This window comes from Cryptococcus neoformans (assembly GCF_000091045.1).
Source record: "Cryptococcus neoformans var. neoformans JEC21 chromosome 9 sequence".
Lineage (NCBI taxonomy): Eukaryota > Fungi > Basidiomycota > Tremellomycetes > Tremellales > Cryptococcaceae > Cryptococcus > Cryptococcus deneoformans.
In genome coordinates, this window is record NC_006694.1 from 1,098,541 (window position 1) to 1,116,044 (window position 17,504).

Genomic DNA, 17,504 nt, shown 5'->3' on the forward strand with positions numbered 1-17,504 from the left:
TCATTTTGTGCTTTAAGGCACATGACAACAAACCGCTGAGATGGCCGTTCTCGCACAATTGACAATTCTTGGACTGCAATAGACTGTCTTTCCTGCTCAAAGTCTTCTCGTGGCTGAAAACTTCATTATCCTCTTGTTCCACTAGAGCCGTGTGGTTGCCTTATTCCCCAACCATCGCTGGCACACATTGCTTCCATGTCGATGCTAAAGTCGTTCATTCGTGTGAGGCCTCTGGGCCGAACCCACCGATCTATTATCCCTACTCAGCCCTTTGCTTCTGCCCCAATATCAGCGGGACACAACCTGCATTCAACTGAGTCAAAAACAATTCCGACTGTCAGACATATCCCTTCATTAGCCCGTTTTCCCAACAATTCGCTATCAAGGAGTTTCCACTCCACAAACAGGCGGCAGGATGTTCTGTTTGTAGCGATGCCGGCCTTGAAGAGTGGCTTGCTCAATATCACAAGGTTTAGCCTTCTGTTTCTGCCATTTGCAATTAGATACAAGTATGTCACAGCATTCTGATTCCCCTTTCAACTGTGAACTAATGCGATCACCAGGTTGTGGAAAAGATACCGACGGATATCCCTTTTGTTGCTACAAATCCCTGTACGTATCCAAATGCACTTGCATCTTCATGAGAACCGTCATTTATCTTTGCAGATATTCGCGATCTGTATAATCCTTGCATTAGGATTAGATCAAAGCCCACGAACGAAAAGATGGAGACTTCTACTCATGTCTGAGCACGAAGAGCTTGCGTGGTCAAGACGAAAGTAAGAACGAATCCAGTATCCCCAGAGACCTTTAACTAAAAGTCGAATCCAGGCAAAGAGAAATTCTTCGTAACGATGGCCATAAGTTGCTCCCTCCAGATGATCCTCGATCTCGTCAAGTCGCTAGAGTCACCACTCGCCTCGTCACCGCATTGGAAGAAGAAGACCGTCATATCGTTTATGGAGCCAATTGGCCGCCCAAATCGCAAGAACTGTCCCGGCTGATCTCTGAACGAGAAGCCTTGATAGGAGAAGGAGACAGATATTACCTACCGAGTGGTACAGCTAAGAGTACATACGTACCCTACAGACCGCCTACCAACAACCCTTTGAAACAGTTTGAGTCGCCAGACTGGCGCGTGTATGTGATAGATTCAGTAAGCTCATAAACCTTTTCGGGAAACTGTTGTTTCTAAAGTCTGACAATCCCTTTCGGTGTTAGCCTGAAGTGAATGCCTTCGCCCTACCAAGCAGAGATGTTTTTGTTTACACCGGTCTCCTTGACACACTGCCCGGGGATGATGTCATGCTGTCTGCAATCTTAGCCCATGAGATCGCTCATGTCGTAGAAAGACATACGGTTGAAAATCTAGGAGTAAGTCTTACAGTTATTTGAGATGGATCTTCCAGCGCTGACTTGAATGATCTCAGTTCTTGAATCTGGCGACTGTGGGATTTGACGTCTTGCGAGGATTGGCCTTTGCATTTACCATCTCCTTCCCATTGTACGTACTGTTGAAACTGCCTGGAATGCTACCTGATGATCGCTCATACGAGTGCACGAATATAGTATCACGGACTCAGCCGGGATGTGTATCAACTGGATCAACAATGTCCTCGCCGACAGAGCTTACTCTAGAAAACTTGAAATGGAGGCCGATGCTGTAGGCTTGGAGGTACATATGCTCTCGAATTGAGATCAATAAAACGTGTGGCATGTGCTGATAGCGATCAATCAGATCATGGCGACCGCAGGATACGACCCTAGGGCCGCAAGCGACTTGTGGGAGCTTATGGCATGTGTGGAGGACGACGCAGCGGCGATGGGACAAGGGATCAGTGTCGAGAACCGGTTCACTCTGCTTAGGACGCATCCGACAAGTGACGTTCGACTAAAAGTAAGCAATTGGAAGCGTACGCATTTTTTACTTTGTGCCCTGACTGGAATTTGATTTCTAGGCTCTCAGCAAGGATATGGAAGGTGCGCTGAAGATTTGGCGGGACCATAGGAGGAAGCGTCAGCCCAAGAGAGTGGAGAAAAAGCAGGAAAAGAAGGATAACGTCCCTGAATCGGACAAAGCTGTATCGGAATAAGGATGGTATTCCAGAAGATAGCATGCGGTCGTTATTTAGCATGCACTTATTCGTGGAAAATTGTTTATATGTATCACCCGCAAATTCTCAATTTGCATTGGACAGTTGAAGTACAACGCTCTTCCCTTGACATATTGAAATGATACACAAGTTTGGCACCATAATCGCTACACCCCCGAAGCATACGCCCCTTATCAGATGAACGGCTTATCGACCGGTAAATTTCCTCTCGAGATAACGAGCAGGGATGTAGATGAGACCGACGACGACGAAACCAATCTCGAACGCAATATCGCCGCTAATGAAGATGTCAGCTTCCTTGCATAACAACTACCTTCTAGAAAGGGTACCCACGTTCCCTCAATCTTCCTAGCAATCCATCCAGTCCACCAACTCTGAGCCATACCACCGGTCACCACAGGGATACCCTATATTATCCGATCAGTTCGCAGCCACTTTCCACAAATGACAGCTTTACTCACACAGATGGCGGCGAAAATGGCGGCAAGTCCGATTGGCAACTTTCCAATCTGATTCCAGATCTCCACAGGATAAGTTTTCCTACTCACTGGTCCTCGGAAGAGGATGGGCTCGATAAGTGTCGGAGGGATGTACAATGCACTCCAGTAGGAAAGGACAGATGAAAAATTTTCCAAGGCGGAATAGAACTTGGATGCGCCGCAGATGGCGATGGGGAGGTAGATGGCAGATACGACGAGAGCGAGGAAGTATCGAGGCACTATAAGGAGATGGTTAGACAGCAGTTAATAATTTGAGGGGTGAAATTACGCACCTCGGACAAGCCATGGGATAGCGACCTGACCACTGAGACCGGCGCTGTAAATAGTAGGAGCGGTATTGGCGACAACACTCAGACTGAAAAGTACCATCACGAATCGAGATGCGCCGTTACCGTTGCCAGTCATGGTATAGATGAGATTAGGGACACCAACGTTGGACGCTGTTTCCCAGTCGGGGATGGAGTACGCTGCGAGCTGACAGGCGGCACCGAACATCTGGCAAAGGATCATAGGGACAACCATGCCAACATAGACACAGAGGAAAAGCTTCCAACCTGGAGTCTGGGGAGGCAAGCTGGTTGTCTTCAGACCAAAACTGATTAGCGACGCTTGGGCAATAATGGACCTTGAGACCTACAAAGTCACTAGCTAAACTGGTATATGTGATAGAAAAACCGATCAAACTGGCACCATAACCCAAAACACCGCTAGCTGTCACGGCGGTCGCAGCCTTGGCCACATCGGACTGGACGAGGTGAAGTTTGTCACCAACAACACCTGCAAGCACGACATAGAGGATGACCATGACAGGGAAAGAGGCAAGGGAAACAATGTGTAAAGCGTTGAGTCCGACAAACGAAAGCTAGGGGAAAAATGGGTTAATGCTGCGATAGACAAGAGGAATGTAATTTACGTACGATGAGAGCGATGAGAGCAGCAATAACAATTCCGACATCCCAGCTCATGGTAGAGTTAGAAGCCAAGGCGAGACACTGTCCAGCAAGGATAGCAGTGAGAGCCATGAAGCCGATCATGGTGGCGCAGTTGAGTATACCATAGATAAGAGCCAAGCCATAGCTGTGACATATGTGTCAGCCAATATCCTTCATTGAAAAAGAATAGGACCTACCCCATACCGTAACGAGCTTGCACCATTTGCCTCATACCCGTCTTGGGACCATTGGTTGCACAGTAGGCAACCGGCAGCGCGGAGGCCGCCGTAAAAAACACAATGCACAGGCAGCTGGTTTTCCAGTCAAGGCCAAACAACGAAGGTCCGATGACACCCTCTGAAAACTGAAGAGCGCGGTTAGAGCAGCTATTGACGTTTGAGCGGCAGACATACTGATAGAATGTTGGTGTTCCAAGCAGCCCAAAGGGTGAATTGTGGCAAATAGGTCCATTTGTTCAACTCGTCCCGTTCCTGCGTGGATCAGCATCTTGAACGGGGACATCATGTCAAATGCCTCACATTTTCTGGTCTAGGATCAATACCCCGTTCTTCTACACCGTGCTCTACCAGAATATCCATAGTTCTCTTTGCCAATCCGACCACGCGCTCGCCTTGCCGGCCCTTTTTCTTCACAAGTTCATCGCTGTACTGCGGTAAATAGTCGACCTGATTCACGGATGAACTTTTTCTCCGATCTTTGAGCTCGTATGACTCGCTGCTGATCGGTAGTGGCTGTATTGGCTCTTTGAGATTGTGGGACATGGTAAAAGTCCGTGGCCTTGGAGGGAAGGACAGTTGGCAAGAGGGTGGGTGGATGTGGGACAGAAAAGAATGGAGTGTTTATCCTTTTTGGGGCTTATCGAGTCCGATTAATCGATGGAGGACCGGAGAAGCGATTTTGTTGGAAATTATCGATGTTGGATGTCACCTGCACTCGTGCCTGCGGACATGGCCGCCCCAATCGGGCCGAAAACAATAAATCATATTAATTAATTGCCGGTGGGTATCCTCCTTCCGTCAAAACGTGTGTCTCTGGATGAACATCTCGTCATTCAAACAATCTTTTGTCTAAAAGAACTCCCACGCCATATATCTATATTTTACACATACCAGGAAATAGCTATGCGCTAGCACCCAGTCCTGACAGACAATGAAGTTCGGACGGTAGGTCTCTCTCACGCTATCCCAGGTGGCGTCCTCTCCATTGACGAAAAACAAATGCTCACGAAACATTTACTTTCTTTCAAACTCGCAGTTATCTACAGGAGAATCTCACTCCTGAGTGGAAACGGGCGTACATCGATTATCGAGCCTGCAAGAAAGCAATTAAAGTCATCGCTGCTCGTCTAGGGCAGATCAAACAGGAAGAAGATGTAGACGGAGGTGGTAGCAGCTCGGGGCCGGATGACGACCATGGCCCTTCAGCACCCCAAATAAAATCCCCGGATACATTGAGAGGGTCTAAAGGGTCTTTGCGCAGTAGATTGGGTACTGCAAGGGACACACCTCGCTTGGCAAGATTTTCGGTGAGCTTACGTTCCGAACATGTCTGTGATGTAGGTCTCCAATTGAGCGCTAATTTGTTTCATTGCCCTCCTAATCAGTCAAGACCTTCTGAAAATCAATCTCCAAACTATGGGTCAACCTTAGAATCACCTCATCCTCATCCTCCACAACCTGCCGTCAGCAACCCACCACCTCTCGATCTAGGCGAGCCTGGAGTGGATGATGACTACACACCTTCAACCGACCTACGTACTGACGAACTCCATCTTGCCTCAAATCCTGACCAATGCAAAGACAGAAGCCATACACCTAATCCCAAGAAAGGCGTTGCCTTTAGTCCAACTGCAGAGGAAATTGGAGGTCAAAGGATAGATGAATTGCCAGAGACATCAACCCGGTCACAATCCAGTGAAGATGGTAAATCTTCCGATGGTGTCGTGCAGAGTGACTCCCGAGAACCTTTGAAAAGAAGACCTGCAGATCTTATTGTGAATACGGACAAAACAGCTCCTAGTCCAAGATTACTGGGTAGAAGTGGCAAAGGGTTTTTGACCCCGAGATTATCGAGTATCAGAGGCGATGCGACACCCACGTCAAGAGGCAATAAAAGTCCTGCCAGGAGTCCAGCCAGAAGTCTTAGTAAGTATTACAATCATTTGGAGACCGTTTCACTTATCTCTTCTAGGGTCTATGACGCTCCCTTCACCTGCTCTCGGTATTCGTACTACCGCAACTTCTGCTCATCCCACTGAGACCTTTGACGACCTCTACGACCGCATGGAACGCGATGAAAAAGCATTCTTTGATTTACTTCAAAGGCAGCTCGACAAAGTTGAAAAGTTTTATGTGGAAAGGGAGCAAGAAGCCATCAAGCGCGCACATGATCTCCGGGTCCAATTACGCGAGCTTGCAGACCATCGTAAGCTCTATCATGAGATTTATCCCGAAGGTATACCAGAGTGGGAAGCAAAGATGGGGAGGATTTTGCCAAACGGCGTACAACCAAGGGCACCAGCTTTTACCAAAATTCGGAGCCGATTTAAATACACATTTGACGACAGGGAAAACACCTCTTCAAACCCTAATGAGAGGCCCAATGGAGATCCGAATGTGACGTCGTCAGGGTCCCAATCACCGGTCATGAGCGAGCATGAAAGGCAGCATCTGCGGCAGGCCATGGCAGAGGACAAGGAACATCAGACGTACAGCCCGGAGAGGTATCAAAAATACAAGAAAGACCTGAGGAATGCAGTATTGGAATTTTACCGGCAGCTCGAGTTAATCAAGAACTACAGAGTGAGTAATATATTCTACTATCTGGTATATGGCTGACCGCCGCACGTTCGTAGATTATGAATCTCACTGGCTTTAGAAAGGCCTTGAAAAAGTTTGAAAAAGTCACAAAGGTAGGTCCCGCCATCCGTTCCGCGAATTTATCTAAACATTAAATTAGATACCATGCCTCGAGATGTACACAGACGAACGCATTGCGAAATGCACATTTTCAAAAAGCGAAGCTATCGATGATCTCATCAAGCAGTGCGAGGAACTTTATACAGTTCATTTTGGTGAGCCATGAATGTTCCGAACTGTCCAAATAATTCCCACTGATTATGTCAATTCTTTTCAGAGCATGGTGATTCAAAGAAAGCTAGGGAGAGGCTTCGTAGACAGCAGATGGAGAAAACACATTACCAAAGCGTCTTCCGGTCAGGTTTGATGCTCGGTATCGGGCTCCCGGCGGCTATAGCAGCTCTTGTAGAAGGTAAGTTACATCTAAATGTACGTGCCGTCGGGAACTGACATGATTCAAGCTTGTCGAGATGAAACTCGGAGAGAGATCCCTAGCTGGGAAGGTTTACTGCAAGCCTACGGCGGACTCTACTTACCCGTCATTTTTGCGCTGCTCTTTGAGCTTAATTTATGGGCGTATGTCCGGGCTAGAATCAATTATGAAGTAGGGCTTTGTTTTGAATACAGATCAATGTACCGAAACTAATTGTGCGTCAGTTCGTCATGGAGCTTGCAAGACCTGCCATCGATTACCGGTCTTTCATGGAGGTGAGCAGTCTCGATACCACTGCCTCTGGGCTTTGCTGATATCTTGCAACAACCTAGATACCTGCATTCTTGTTCTTGACCCTCAGCTATTGCTTCTATTTCTCCTTTGCTCGTGTAGGAAGCTCAAACATTGATCCTACGACGTGAGTCCTCAAGACATACATGGAAACAATGAAAGCTTACTAGATACCGTGCAGATGGCCAGCTGCATGGCTTATATTCTTATGTGTGTTCTGGCTCAATCCTCTCCCGGTACTTCGAAGGGGAACACGATACTGGCTTCTGCGAGTCATGTTTCGAGTTCTTACTCCAGGCTACAGCCGCGTTGAGGTACGTGCTGTCACATTTTTTTTTTACGAATCAGTGCAGTAAATTGATTGCTCTTGCAGTTCATTGCGTTCTTTCTTGCCGATGAACTCAATAGTCTGGCCTACTCTCTCCAAAACATCTACTTTATCGCCTGTTCATGTGAGTTATTATCGATTACGTTGTACAATCTAGTTGACGTACTTTTACTCTCAGATGCCAACAAATGGCCGGGGAATATATTTACCGTTTGTCCGGCCGGTAGATCTTGGCAATATGCCATTTTCCTGTGCCTGCCGGCATTGTCGCGTCTCATTCAGTGTCTGAAGCGTTATCATGACTCAAAGCTTAATATTCATTTGATCAACGTAAGTGTGACTGTCTTCTGGGAACGAGCATGTTTGTATAGTAATCTGGCATTGTGTCTGCAGGCTGGAAAATATGCGAGTGTGATTACCCAACAATGCCTGTTTGTATGGTGGAGGAACAAAGGGAATAACGACTCCGGAGCCTCATTCATAATCTGGGTCATTATTGCCACAATTAGTGCGATTTACACCTGTAGTTGGGTGAGTGTTGTACTAGCGAACCTCATGTCCGATGTATCTCACCTCCATTCTAGGATTTTATTATCGACTGGAGCTTGTTCAGACCAAACTCTGGACTGCTTCGTAAAGACCTGGGTTACAGTCGACGATATGTAAGTCTTCACTATGAAATTCATTTGACTTACATTACTGAACCTATTGGAAGGTGTACTATTTTGCCATGGTGTCCAACTTTTTGATTCGATTCGTCTTCGTTTGGTATGCTTTCTCACTTTTGCCTGGAGGATCGTACAGCAGTACTGAATAAGTGTTCTTCCATTATTAGGTATATCCCGTTTTCCACTCAAAACATCCGATTACGAAGTTTTTTCTTCTCGCTGGCAGAGATGCTCCGTAGATGGCAATGGAATTTCTGTATGTGCGGAAGAATCGATCTTGAAATTAATATGCTGATGCAACACGAAGTTCGTGTCGAGACTGAACACCTTGGTAACGCCGATGCCTATCGGGTAGGTTCTTGCGAATACATGCGAGAAAGAAATGCTTATCATATGTGTTTTAGGTTACTCGCGAGATTCCCTTACCGTATCGCCGTGTCGATCGCGATTCGGATGAGGAATCAGATCCTCACGAAATCGAAAAGTCAAAGGGCCGATCAGGTCGCCACCATATGTCAGTCAATCTTGACCGCCTTCGACGCAGTATTCGGGATCGTAACACCGATGAAGGACGGGGGCCAGATGCGTTAGATGCGGGTCCAAGGGGTCACGCACCAGAAAGAGATTATGAGGCCAGAAGGCCTGGGGATATACAAGAGAGAGTCCCGATTGGTGAACAACGAGTGTAATTGTATACATATTATATTAGCTTCATTAGCATGCCCATTTGATGGCCTTTTTACGAATAATCATGAGTCCCCATAGATAACATTCAAGATACGCGATCGTATGCATTGTACATAATCATGAAATTGGTCAAGTGCAAGAAAACAACAAACTATCCAGGTTGACGTCTCCAATTACCCTTACCCAAAGCAAATATACTTCATTACCAGAAGTCATCCACGTCCGCCCCCGCCCCTTTCTTGCCACCTGCCGAAATCTGACGTTGATAGAACTCGCTGACCTGCTCAGCCGTTGTGGCTTCGTCAGCAGACTTGTCGTCTCTAATCCTGATAAACCGAGGGAAACGGAGCGAGATTCCTCGAGAATCGATCTACGCGCCTTGTTAGTCCTTTTGGCACGGCACAATGGATGATAATACTCACTACACCATGTGCCGCCGCGTAAATCGGACTTAAACTCAAATCGGCTGTTAAGACCTCCCAGACCACTCTGGGCTCAAACCATACATCCGGTTTGGCTCCTCCAACCTCTATATCTCCTCTCACGACTTCCAGTTCTAAAGGTTTAAGTAACTCGTAGAATTGTGTGAGGATTTCCTCGGAGAAACCGGTACCAATCTTGCAGATAGTCTGATAATGTTCCGAATCGGGATCATAGCACGCGAGGAGGAAAGCGCCATAGACTGCTGTACGTTTGCCTTTGCCATGATATGCTCCAACGACAACAAGATCGAGAGAGTCTCCAACACCTGAAAGGTAGTCTTTCTTGAGCTGCATATGGTCAATGTTAGTGATCAGAGTGATGGAAAACTGCGATACCTACCTTGAGCCAATTCATACTTCTTCTACTGGGCTCATATGTTGATGACTCGCTAGTGAGCATTTTCACCATCAAACCCTCACACCCATCCTTCACACTTTCTTCGAGCAATGCCTGGATCTCTTCTGTCGTGCTTCCATCTGATGACTTGGCAAACGCAAACTCCGATTCCACAGGTTGGAAATGCTCTTGTAGGAGCTGTCGTCTTTCTTTAAGCTCTTTAGCGAGAAGACTCTGGAAAATGGTGATTCTTTCAGCTAAAAGTCACACAGAATAGCGACCCACTAACCTCTCCATTGAGATAGAGCAAATCGAACGCAAAGATATGCACCCGCACTGTGATGTCCTCGGCCTTGACGTCCTTTCGCTTTCGCCTACTCAGGTCTTGGAAAGGAAGAATCTTCTTGGTTTCCAAATCATAAGCAACGGCTTCGGCATCGATGACAAACGTCTTGGCAGTAGGTTTCATAGACTAACCCATTACAGTCAGTATCTGAGGCGAAGAATGTTTTTATGAATATATCCATATCCTCACCCTCGGTATTTGATCCACCAGATCGGGATACTTGGCACTCATGTTTTCCGAATTTCTACTAAACACAGAAATGGTACCATCTTCCAACAGGTGGACCTGGGCACGTTCTCCATCGTACTTGTACTCGCAAGTGAATTCCTTGCCTTCGAAACGGTCAAGGACCTCTGTGATGGCTTTCGTCGGCTTAGCAAGCATAGGTTTGAGAGGAACGCCTGTGTAAGTAGCGATGATTAGCAAATGTGGGATAGGATATTTTGTGGGGAAACTCACCTGGAGTAAGTTTACAGCGTTCTCTCAAACCTTCTACGCCTCCTTGGAGAAGAGCAGGGATTACCAGGTCGTACGATGGAAGCTCACTTGCGGTCAAGGTGCGTTAGCAAGCCCGTAATGACCATTTGGCAAGAATTTTCTCACCTATAGACAGCTTTAACAGTCTCAGCGCCCTGTTCCAGCATGATAGCAAGTTTTTCAGGTGGCGGTTTTTTGTCACCTAACGTATACAGATTAATTTTGGAGAAGGAGATGGAGGGAACGGCCCACCAATTGTCTTCAGGACGATAGCGTGAGCCAAGGCAACCACGACTGTCTTGTCGGCAAGACCGATTCGTAATTTTCCTTCGAGGGATCGGATGATAAATTTGGCCTCGGTGCCTTGGCAAGCAGCAAGGAGTTTCTTAATAATGCCTACTTTCTTTGCTTGTGACTGTATTGATTTGATCAGCTGTGGAGATAGAGACAAGTAAACACAAATACATACCGCGTTCCCGCTAGCCTTTGCGATATCAGTGAGACATTGGAAAACATATGGTACTGTCAAAGGTTTGGGTTTGAACATGGTTGATTGAGTGTTTCTAGAGTTCTAACCTCAAAGTCAGACGCTACATAACCGACATAGCTAACATGTCACACGTACCATGGCAACCTTTCCGAGGTCTCCTTCCTTCTTTAAATCTTCTTTGATCTTGGGCATAGCCCGCCCTGTGCTCTCCGCAATGGCCTTGATCAATAATGATTCTCCAATACCAAGTTCGATACCCATATAGTCGGGGCATAGCTAAAATCGGATCGTCAAATCCAGTGATTGGTTATGACGTGAAAATCGAGATACTTACCCTGTTGATACAAAGATAGACCACTTTAAGGAGCATAGACCCTTTGGCGTCTGTGGCTGTATCTCTCTTGGCAACAACGAGTAAAAACTGGGTTAAGAATTCGAGGATCTCTAATCGCTTAGTCGTAGCCTCAATTTTTTCGAACGTTGATACAAGAGCGGGATATGGGACACTAAGGTCGATCAGTCAGTAGAGCTTCAAACAATGAATGAACGAACTGACGCTTCGCCGTCTTTCCAGCCCTTGTCAGCCACAGGGACAGACTTTTGATTCTTGGTAAAGATTGAGGCCCTAAACCATATTAGCTAAGTCTTTGGAGTAGAAAGCGTCCAAACTGACAGTTTGACAGCGGCCTCTCCCTCCTGCTTATCCTCAACTTCATCATATATCTCATCCTCCTCTTCCTCATCTTTCCCCTTTTGTTTCACCTCGTCCGACATTTCGTCGTCATCCTTAGGCTCAGGCTTCCGTGTGGCTTTTGTGAATATTGATGCAAGTGGTTTTTCACCCTTGCTCTTTACTTCTATCTTCTTGGCAGGTGCTTTAGATAAAGCTGATGAAGTCTTGGGAGATGGTTTTTCTTTCTTCTCTTTGGGAGCAAAGATAGGCGCGACTTTGGATGACGTTTTTGCAACTTTCCGGGGAGGCTCCGTCTCTGATGATACAAATCAAATTAGTGAAGCTTACATATGCTATTTATGAGTACTGACCTTCATCAGATAGATGAGAATGTTTGGGAGACGAGACTTGCTCCTTAATCACAGATGGACCAAGTCCTTCGTCCTCGTCATCCGAAAGAATAACCGTCCTCTTTTTCCTGATATTAGACTTAACTGGATACTCTATGTCTTGACTGTTGTCAGCTTTATTTTCTCCGCTTGTGTTGTAGACGCACCGCTCATATTCCTTAATGTACGCGTTTTATCGAAGACGTGAGTTGAAAGCAATCCAGTCATGTTTTGCACGACGCGTCGTGTTAGGTGGCGACCGCCGACCACCTGTAAAGGTTACGTAATATATGGTATTCTCTTTCAGCCGCTCGTTCACCCTGCCACTGACAACAAATCATCATCTCGCTCTTTTCTGGCGTATAAGTTTGAAAACAAAACAATTGTCCCTCAAAATGGAGTCGTCTCGCTCGTCCCAACATGGTAAGAGGTCAGAAAGGCTCACTCGTACTCCTTACGCGCGCCCTACTCCCCAAGGAGCCAGGACTACTCCAAACAGTGTAAGTTGAAATCTTGAACGACCATGTCTTCTAGGCTTATGCCATGCAAACAGGCTCTTGGAGCAATCAAGTCTGCTTTGAGCTTGTTCACGTCTCCATTCTCTCGTTCAACTTCGACTCTCCCAACCCACAATGCGATCGAAGTAGACCGACGCTCTGAGTCAGGCTCCGAAGACAATTGGGACGGAGAAGCTCCCGCTGCGATGAAGGGGCAGGACGTATTCAGCCTCGCGGCTGCTGCTGGAAGGAGTGGTGAGGATTTTGAAGGAAGGCAAATTGCCTGGAGAGGCAAGGGTGAGGCGCTTGGCGGTAAGCGTGAAGTTGCTCGACGAGAACTGCAGGTGAGTACATCAATGATTTCGCATGGGCTAAATATTGCAGCTTGCCCCGCCCAAGGCCTCCGCTGAAATTCGCAATGGTCAACCGATCACTCCCAATACGCCAATCTTCCCCGGTCACTTCCACAAGGACGGTGCAGCTTCTCAGTCCGACCCTTCTCACCCTAGTCGAGCGCTTCCAGCCCCTCTGGTTCCTTCATCTGGTGTTCTCAATGCCGCTACAGGCCAGAACTCGACCGCATCTGCCACTGCAAAGCCCCAACCAGTTACCCCATCCTCGCTTTCTCTTCCATCGCGCCTTCCGCTCCCTGCATCATTCATGACCCCCACTCGCTCTGCCATCGCAAGTGCGTCCAGCAGCCAATGTGCCCTTGCCTTGTCTAGCTTTCTTGACGACAAACAAGGCAAGGTGTTGACTTCCGAAGATCGCACTATCATTGAAGCACTTTCTTCTCGGATTGCTGTGGAGGAAAATGCGTCGCCCGTGGCCCAAGAAAGGCGTGGAGGATGGTTGCCTTCTTCAACTTCCGGAGAAGTCGCCTTCAGGGGTAACCTCAGCCAGTCAACGTCGTCATCATATTTGGGCTCTGGTACTCCTTATAAACAGAGATACCTCGGCCCTGGAATGTCTCCCAAAAAGATGCCTAGTAGGTCGCTTTGTACTATTATGATATCATCCTGACACCTGCATCAGGCTCTAGATCGTCACCTGCGTCAGATCGGCTCCAAAGCAGTCAAAGCAATCCTCCAGCCTCCGTCGGGCCCGATGCCTCCGCCCTACCTCCTTCCTTCCCCAATCGTCATCTGGTCAACACCATCCTTCGCTACTCCGCTACATCCTCCCCCCTTCGTCAATCTTACCGACCGGGTGCGCCTTCTACACCTGCGGCTGCTGCTCCCGAACCTGTTGCGCGATCTCCTGCCGCTGGCGGGAAACGTAAGCCCGAGTCACCCGCTGATCGTGATGTCTCCAAGCGGCGAGAAATTGAGGCTGCTGGCCGTCAAAAGGCTGCTGCCATCATGCAATCACTCATCGAAGAGACTGATTCTACCACACCCAAGCCTAATACCGAGCCTGTAAGGTGGAATGCTTATGATCGAGGGTCTCTTCATGCCAAGGCCACTGGAGAACCTTTTGCTGGGCCATCCACGCCGGCGAAGCAGGTTCCTCCGGTGCCCATCTCGACTCCTAGCACAGCTCACGCAGGTTCTACTCCTAGGAAGAGGACTCCTCTGAGAGGTGCTGCTGCCAAGTTGGAAGCCCATAGACAAGCGATGAAGGGCGCGAAGCCCTTGTCTACTATAGAGAGGATTAAGGGTGTCAGGCCTGTGAGTACATTCTTTATCTACATGCTGTATGGCTAGCTTATAAACCGCTATAGTGGGACAATAACCAGAGCGCAAATTTGACAGCGGCAGAGAAGGTCGTGGAACCTGAGCAGCAAGTTGAAGAACCCGAGGAATCCGAGATCGATGAGCTTGATAGTGAAAGGGAACAAGACACTGACGCCGCGGACATCTCGGAGGTGGAGGATGCTTCGAGGGCCCGCAGGCGTGCTGCGCCTTTGACACCCGCAGAGGAAGTACCCCATCCTTCCAAGGTCCCTGAAGCTACAAAATTCGAGCCATTCCCCACCCAGCCCATCGGTTTCGCCAGCTCTTCAATCTCTAAACCTGCTGTTTCTTCTCCCGCTCCTGCAGCTGCCGAGAGCTATGATTCACCGTTGAGGAAGAGTATCATTGAAGCGCCTAAGAAAGCTGAAGAAAGCGCAAAAACATTCAAATTTAGCTTTGACCAACCGGCAAAATCTGCTTCTGAAGCCGAGACTGAACCCGCTACCCAGCCTATTGTCCGCTCCGAAATTCCCAAAACTTCTAGGCAGGAAAAAACATACCTTTCCGCTAAAGAAGCTGCTCTCAAGGTTGACAAGCTGTCTCTGCCCTTCTTCACTTTCGTCCCTCCTGCGTCTGGGCCTATCCCTGCCAACTCAACCAAGGAGCGAACTGAAAAGGCAAAGGCTGAGGCTGCCAAGTTATCTCCCCCGACATTCGCTTTCAAGTTGGAGCTTTCCGCGCCTGTTAGAGCATCCTCCACGCCCTTATCCAGCGCTGTCAAGAAAGTGAGCGGTGGGAAATGGACATGCTCTATGTGCATGCTTGAGAATCCGGAAAGTGCGACGGAGAAGTGTACCATCTGCGAAGAACCCCGTAAAAATAGTACTGTATAGTAAGGGGTAGACAAAATGCGATTCATTCTTCTTTTTTTCGTGATTCTGTAAGGGAAGTACGAGGGTGGCGTGTCGTGGTGCATTGCTTTCTTCTTCCATCCCGTTTCATACTTTGCCTCTTCTTCAAATATATACCCATGGCCAACAAACACCCAGCCTCAGACATGAGGAACCCACTGAATGAACACACCATCAGAGGCACCCGATACAACTATCCGTACACCCCTCTTACCAGCCACTGGATCATCCGCACGCCGTGTCCATACTGAGTGAAAGTGGTTCCGTACCGGTGGTTGCGTAGCAGCCATCTTATTTGCTCGGTATGGCTTCAGACGGCTTCTTCAGCTTCGAAGCTGATTCTCTCCATAGTCCTACAAGAATCACCAACAAGAAGGAGGTCTGTGCACGACTGTCATTTAAGCTGCCACATTCCTTTTCGCTTCTCTTTCTCTCTTTCAACTACAACCCATAACTCTCTCAAACTCTTTAAACAATATTTTTAATCGGTATGGCTTCAGACGGATTATCCAACTTCTAAGCCGATCCTTCTTGTCCATACTGTGGAAAAATGATGTAGGTAGACATGTATGTAGATTCGTCTTGTTCGTAGTTGCAGCGCTGCCATTGTCCTCGTAGAGGCCGGACAACAACTTAAGCTACACTTATTATTTGCGTTGAATGGGGGCTCCGACGATCGAAAAAAATGATAAAGAAAAGCTAATCACTACTTAAATACATCATCGAAGATGTGGCAAATGCATGTGGCAAATGCATAACTGAAAAGGATATAAATTTATCAAAGGTCTAGCTAATCACTGTAATCATCATCATCACTCTCTTCTCTCTTCTTCCTCACAGGCGGTTTGCGTTGTTCCTCTTTCCCCCTCTGTCTCGAGGGTCTGCGCCCCTCCTCCTGTCTCCTTGTTGACCTAATATTGTCATTACGTCCAGAATCATCTTTGGCCGCCTTTGCTGTGGTCCTTTCCATTTTTTCATTCTTGACACTAGGTGACCTGTCGGACGGGATATCGTCTCGTGTCGCTCGAGTTGACTTTATCTCTGTTTGTTTCCCCACCTGTTTTTCCTCATCCGGGTAATCGTTGTGACCTTCATCTTCATCCTCCCAGTCTTTCATCCTCTTGTTTTTCTTCCTTCCTCCTCTGCCGGCGTATCCTGTACCGGCATCATCCTTCTTCCTAAGCCCCTTCTTTCCCAAACCCTCACTTTCCAACTCTTCTTCCAACTCTTCGTCCTCCTTCTCTTCCTGACATTTTCTGCATAGGTAGCCACCTTTCTTGCCATTATCGTCATCATTCTTAAAATAGTCGTCGTCCAACTTGGCAGATTTCGGAATCCCGTGTCCGCATTTAGAGCATCGCCTCTGATTGAATGGAGCAAAAGATAAGCGGTGTGTGCACAAAGCCCAGATGAATACCAGGAGAAGGAGGACGCCGATTACGGCCAGAGCGACTATTTTATAGAAGTATGATAGACATGGCATCAGCAGTGTCCTTCACAGTGTAAAGGACAGACATACTATAGACTTGTTTCCCATGTGCGTCCATGAATGATGAGACGCTTGAATCGGAAGAAGTGTCGGAGGACGACGATGAATCAGTAGAGTTGGAAGATGAAGAATTATCACGAGCGTAAAGAGCGTAAGGCGCCATGTCGGCTCGTATCTGGCTATCAAGATCGTCTTGGTTCCTTGATCAGACTATCGACTGTCGAGAGGGTATAGTACCGCGACCAACACGGGCCAAGTTGAGTCAGTAGTCTACAGTTAAAGCACCAACAAAATCGTCTAATTCTACTTCTCGAAGGAGAATGTATCTGTCTCATATCATGTGCCCATATGGACTGCCTGGTATATTAGAGGTAAAATTGTGAGCAAAGGAAGGCTCAAAGGATTATGAAGGGATGATCAGGCAGCGGAGCGAGGGGCAACACGAGACAAAGGGCCAGTAATGGGTCGTACGCGTTTGGTAGGGGCTGAATGGTGCCAAGTGCCTTAAGGAGTCCTTCCTTTTCCAAAGACGAGTCTGTGAAGTGGATTTCCATGTTTATGTCTTCTGAGACTTTCAAGCTGCGTACTGATGATGCAAATTTGAGGAGAACTGTATATAGAGGACAGACAATTTCCAAAATGCGTATAAATGACTGAAGTGAAAAGAGATTTGATAAGCATTTTGAGCACCTTTTGACCCACCTTCAAATAGAGTGTTGTCACGATGTTATGCAAGAGTCGCACTCTCCGGCGTCTACAACCGGGCAACGGGATGTTATTCCACCTCGTCCCCGAAGTAACCAAACAAAGAGTCAACCTCCACCTCCAGTCAGACGACCGCGATTTATCGCCCCACTCTTGCAAAATCGACCGAGCATCTTTCGACTTGCCTCTTCTTTCGTTTC

The 17,504-nt window shown here is 47.5% G+C and overlaps 6 protein-coding genes across 6 annotated transcripts; 3 read left to right on the forward strand and 3 right to left on the reverse strand.

Moving 5' to 3' along the window:
• Positions 1-91: 91 nt before the first annotated feature.
• On the forward strand, positions 92-2,115 carry CNI04140 (metalloendopeptidase, putative). The gene is made up of 9 exons (XM_024657896.1): positions 92-509; positions 564-612; positions 667-779; positions 832-1,156; positions 1,222-1,374; positions 1,431-1,504; positions 1,570-1,675; positions 1,739-1,897; positions 1,959-2,115. The coding sequence occupies exons 1-9, from the start codon at positions 196-198 to the stop codon at positions 2,091-2,093; spliced, it is 1,428 nt and encodes a 475-aa protein (XP_024513444.1). The 5' UTR covers positions 92-195; the 3' UTR covers positions 2,094-2,115.
• Positions 2,116-2,170: 55 nt separating this feature from the next.
• CNI04150 (cytosine-purine permease, putative) lies at positions 2,171-4,436 on the reverse strand. Its single transcript, XM_572604.2, has 9 exons — positions 4,086-4,436; positions 3,960-4,037; positions 3,744-3,910; positions 3,532-3,691; positions 3,252-3,476; positions 2,887-3,196; positions 2,576-2,832; positions 2,448-2,521; positions 2,171-2,391 (listed from the first exon to the last, which is right to left on the reverse strand). The coding sequence occupies exons 1-9, from the start codon at positions 4,326-4,328 to the stop codon at positions 2,301-2,303; spliced, it is 1,605 nt and encodes a 534-aa protein (XP_572604.2). The 5' UTR covers positions 4,329-4,436; the 3' UTR covers positions 2,171-2,300.
• A 176-nt stretch (positions 4,437-4,612) lies between these two features.
• Positions 4,613-8,952, forward strand: CNI04160 (signal transduction-related protein, putative). Its single transcript, XM_024657897.1, has 19 exons — positions 4,613-4,730; positions 4,822-5,092; positions 5,171-5,711; positions 5,758-6,368; positions 6,422-6,478; positions 6,526-6,640; positions 6,703-6,837; positions 6,887-7,029; positions 7,083-7,133; positions 7,191-7,276; positions 7,331-7,463; positions 7,523-7,601; positions 7,656-7,807; positions 7,871-8,008; positions 8,062-8,139; positions 8,193-8,245; positions 8,313-8,401; positions 8,453-8,496; positions 8,550-8,952. Exons 1-19 carry the CDS (start codon positions 4,717-4,719, stop codon positions 8,832-8,834), a joined length of 3,075 nt encoding a protein of 1,024 aa, XP_024513560.1. The 5' UTR covers positions 4,613-4,716; the 3' UTR covers positions 8,835-8,952.
• Positions 8,919-12,233, reverse strand: CNI04170 (DNA ligase, putative). Its single transcript, XM_572602.2, has 15 exons — positions 12,194-12,233; positions 12,009-12,146; positions 11,638-11,953; positions 11,521-11,589; positions 11,299-11,470; positions 11,100-11,240; positions 10,944-11,045; positions 10,727-10,889; positions 10,601-10,676; positions 10,457-10,542; positions 10,187-10,398; positions 9,941-10,123; positions 9,655-9,885; positions 9,255-9,602; positions 8,919-9,202 (listed from the first exon to the last, which is right to left on the reverse strand). Exons 1-15 carry the CDS (start codon positions 12,198-12,200, stop codon positions 9,035-9,037), a joined length of 2,412 nt encoding a protein of 803 aa, XP_572602.1. The 5' UTR covers positions 12,201-12,233; the 3' UTR covers positions 8,919-9,034.
• Positions 12,234-12,402: 169 nt separating this feature from the next.
• On the forward strand, positions 12,403-15,116 carry CNI04180 (hypothetical protein). The gene is made up of 5 exons (XM_572963.1): positions 12,403-12,526; positions 12,580-12,867; positions 12,908-13,511; positions 13,559-14,193; positions 14,247-15,116. The coding sequence occupies exons 1-5, from the start codon at positions 12,422-12,424 to the stop codon at positions 15,090-15,092; spliced, it is 2,478 nt and encodes an 825-aa protein (XP_572963.1). The 5' UTR covers positions 12,403-12,421; the 3' UTR covers positions 15,093-15,116.
• Positions 15,117-15,853: 737 nt separating this feature from the next.
• Positions 15,854-16,970, reverse strand: CNI04190 (conserved hypothetical protein). The gene is made up of 2 exons (XM_573024.2): positions 16,630-16,970; positions 15,854-16,562 (listed from the first exon to the last, which is right to left on the reverse strand). Exons 1-2 carry the CDS (start codon positions 16,760-16,762, stop codon positions 15,901-15,903), a joined length of 795 nt encoding a protein of 264 aa, XP_573024.1. The 5' UTR covers positions 16,763-16,970; the 3' UTR covers positions 15,854-15,900.
• Between the last annotated feature and the right edge of the window lie 534 nt (positions 16,971-17,504).

What these genes read in the sequence shown, in the direction of transcription:
- CNI04140 (XM_024657896.1), top strand. Translation starts at nt 196, where the DNA reads ATGTCGATGCTAAAGTCGTTCATTCGTGTGAGGCCTCTGGGCCGAACC. An exon ending in CTTGCGTGGTCAAGACGAAA is followed by an intron (nt 780 to 831) that starts GTAAGAACGAAT and finishes AGTCGAATCCAG; the next exon opens with GCAAAGAGAAATTCTTCGTA. An exon ending in CAAGTGACGTTCGACTAAAA is followed by an intron (nt 1,898 to 1,958) that starts GTAAGCAATTGG and finishes TTTGATTTCTAG; the next exon opens with GCTCTCAGCAAGGATATGGA.
- CNI04150 (XM_572604.2), bottom strand. Translation starts at nt 4,328, where the DNA reads ATGTCCCACAATCTCAAAGAGCCAATACAGCCACTACCGATCAGCAGC. An exon ending in TTGATCCTAGACCAGAAAAT is followed by an intron (nt 4,038 to 4,085) that starts GTGAGGCATTTG and finishes TGATCCACGCAG; the next exon opens with GAACGGGACGAGTTGAACAA. An exon ending in GGAACACCAACATTCTATCA is followed by an intron (nt 3,911 to 3,959) that starts GTATGTCTGCCG and finishes CGCGCTCTTCAG; the next exon opens with TTTTCAGAGGGTGTCATCGG.
- CNI04160 (XM_024657897.1), top strand. An exon ending in CAGGCTACAGCCGCGTTGAG is followed by an intron (nt 7,464 to 7,522) that starts GTACGTGCTGTC and finishes TTGCTCTTGCAG; the next exon opens with TTCATTGCGTTCTTTCTTGC. An exon ending in TTAATATTCATTTGATCAAC is followed by an intron (nt 7,808 to 7,870) that starts GTAAGTGTGACT and finishes TTGTGTCTGCAG; the next exon opens with GCTGGAAAATATGCGAGTGT.
- CNI04170 (XM_572602.2), bottom strand. An exon ending in TCTATCTTTGTATCAACAGG is followed by an intron (nt 11,241 to 11,298) that starts GTAAGTATCTCG and finishes ATCCGATTTTAG; the next exon opens with CTATGCCCCGACTATATGGG. An exon ending in TATCGTCCTGAAGACAATTG is followed by an intron (nt 10,677 to 10,726) that starts GTGGGCCGTTCC and finishes TGTATACGTTAG; the next exon opens with GTGACAAAAAACCGCCACCT.
- CNI04180 (XM_572963.1), top strand. Translation starts at nt 12,422, where the DNA reads ATGGAGTCGTCTCGCTCGTCCCAACATGGTAAGAGGTCAGAAAGGCTC. An exon ending in TTGCTCGACGAGAACTGCAG is followed by an intron (nt 12,868 to 12,907) that starts GTGAGTACATCA and finishes TAAATATTGCAG; the next exon opens with CTTGCCCCGCCCAAGGCCTC. An exon ending in GTCTCCCAAAAAGATGCCTA is followed by an intron (nt 13,512 to 13,558) that starts GTAGGTCGCTTT and finishes CACCTGCATCAG; the next exon opens with GCTCTAGATCGTCACCTGCG.
- CNI04190 (XM_573024.2), bottom strand. Translation starts at nt 16,762, where the DNA reads ATGGCGCCTTACGCTCTTTACGCTCGTGATAATTCTTCATCTTCCAAC. An exon ending in ACATGGGAAACAAGTCTATA is followed by an intron (nt 16,563 to 16,629) that starts GTATGTCTGTCC and finishes TCTATAAAATAG; the next exon opens with TCGCTCTGGCCGTAATCGGC.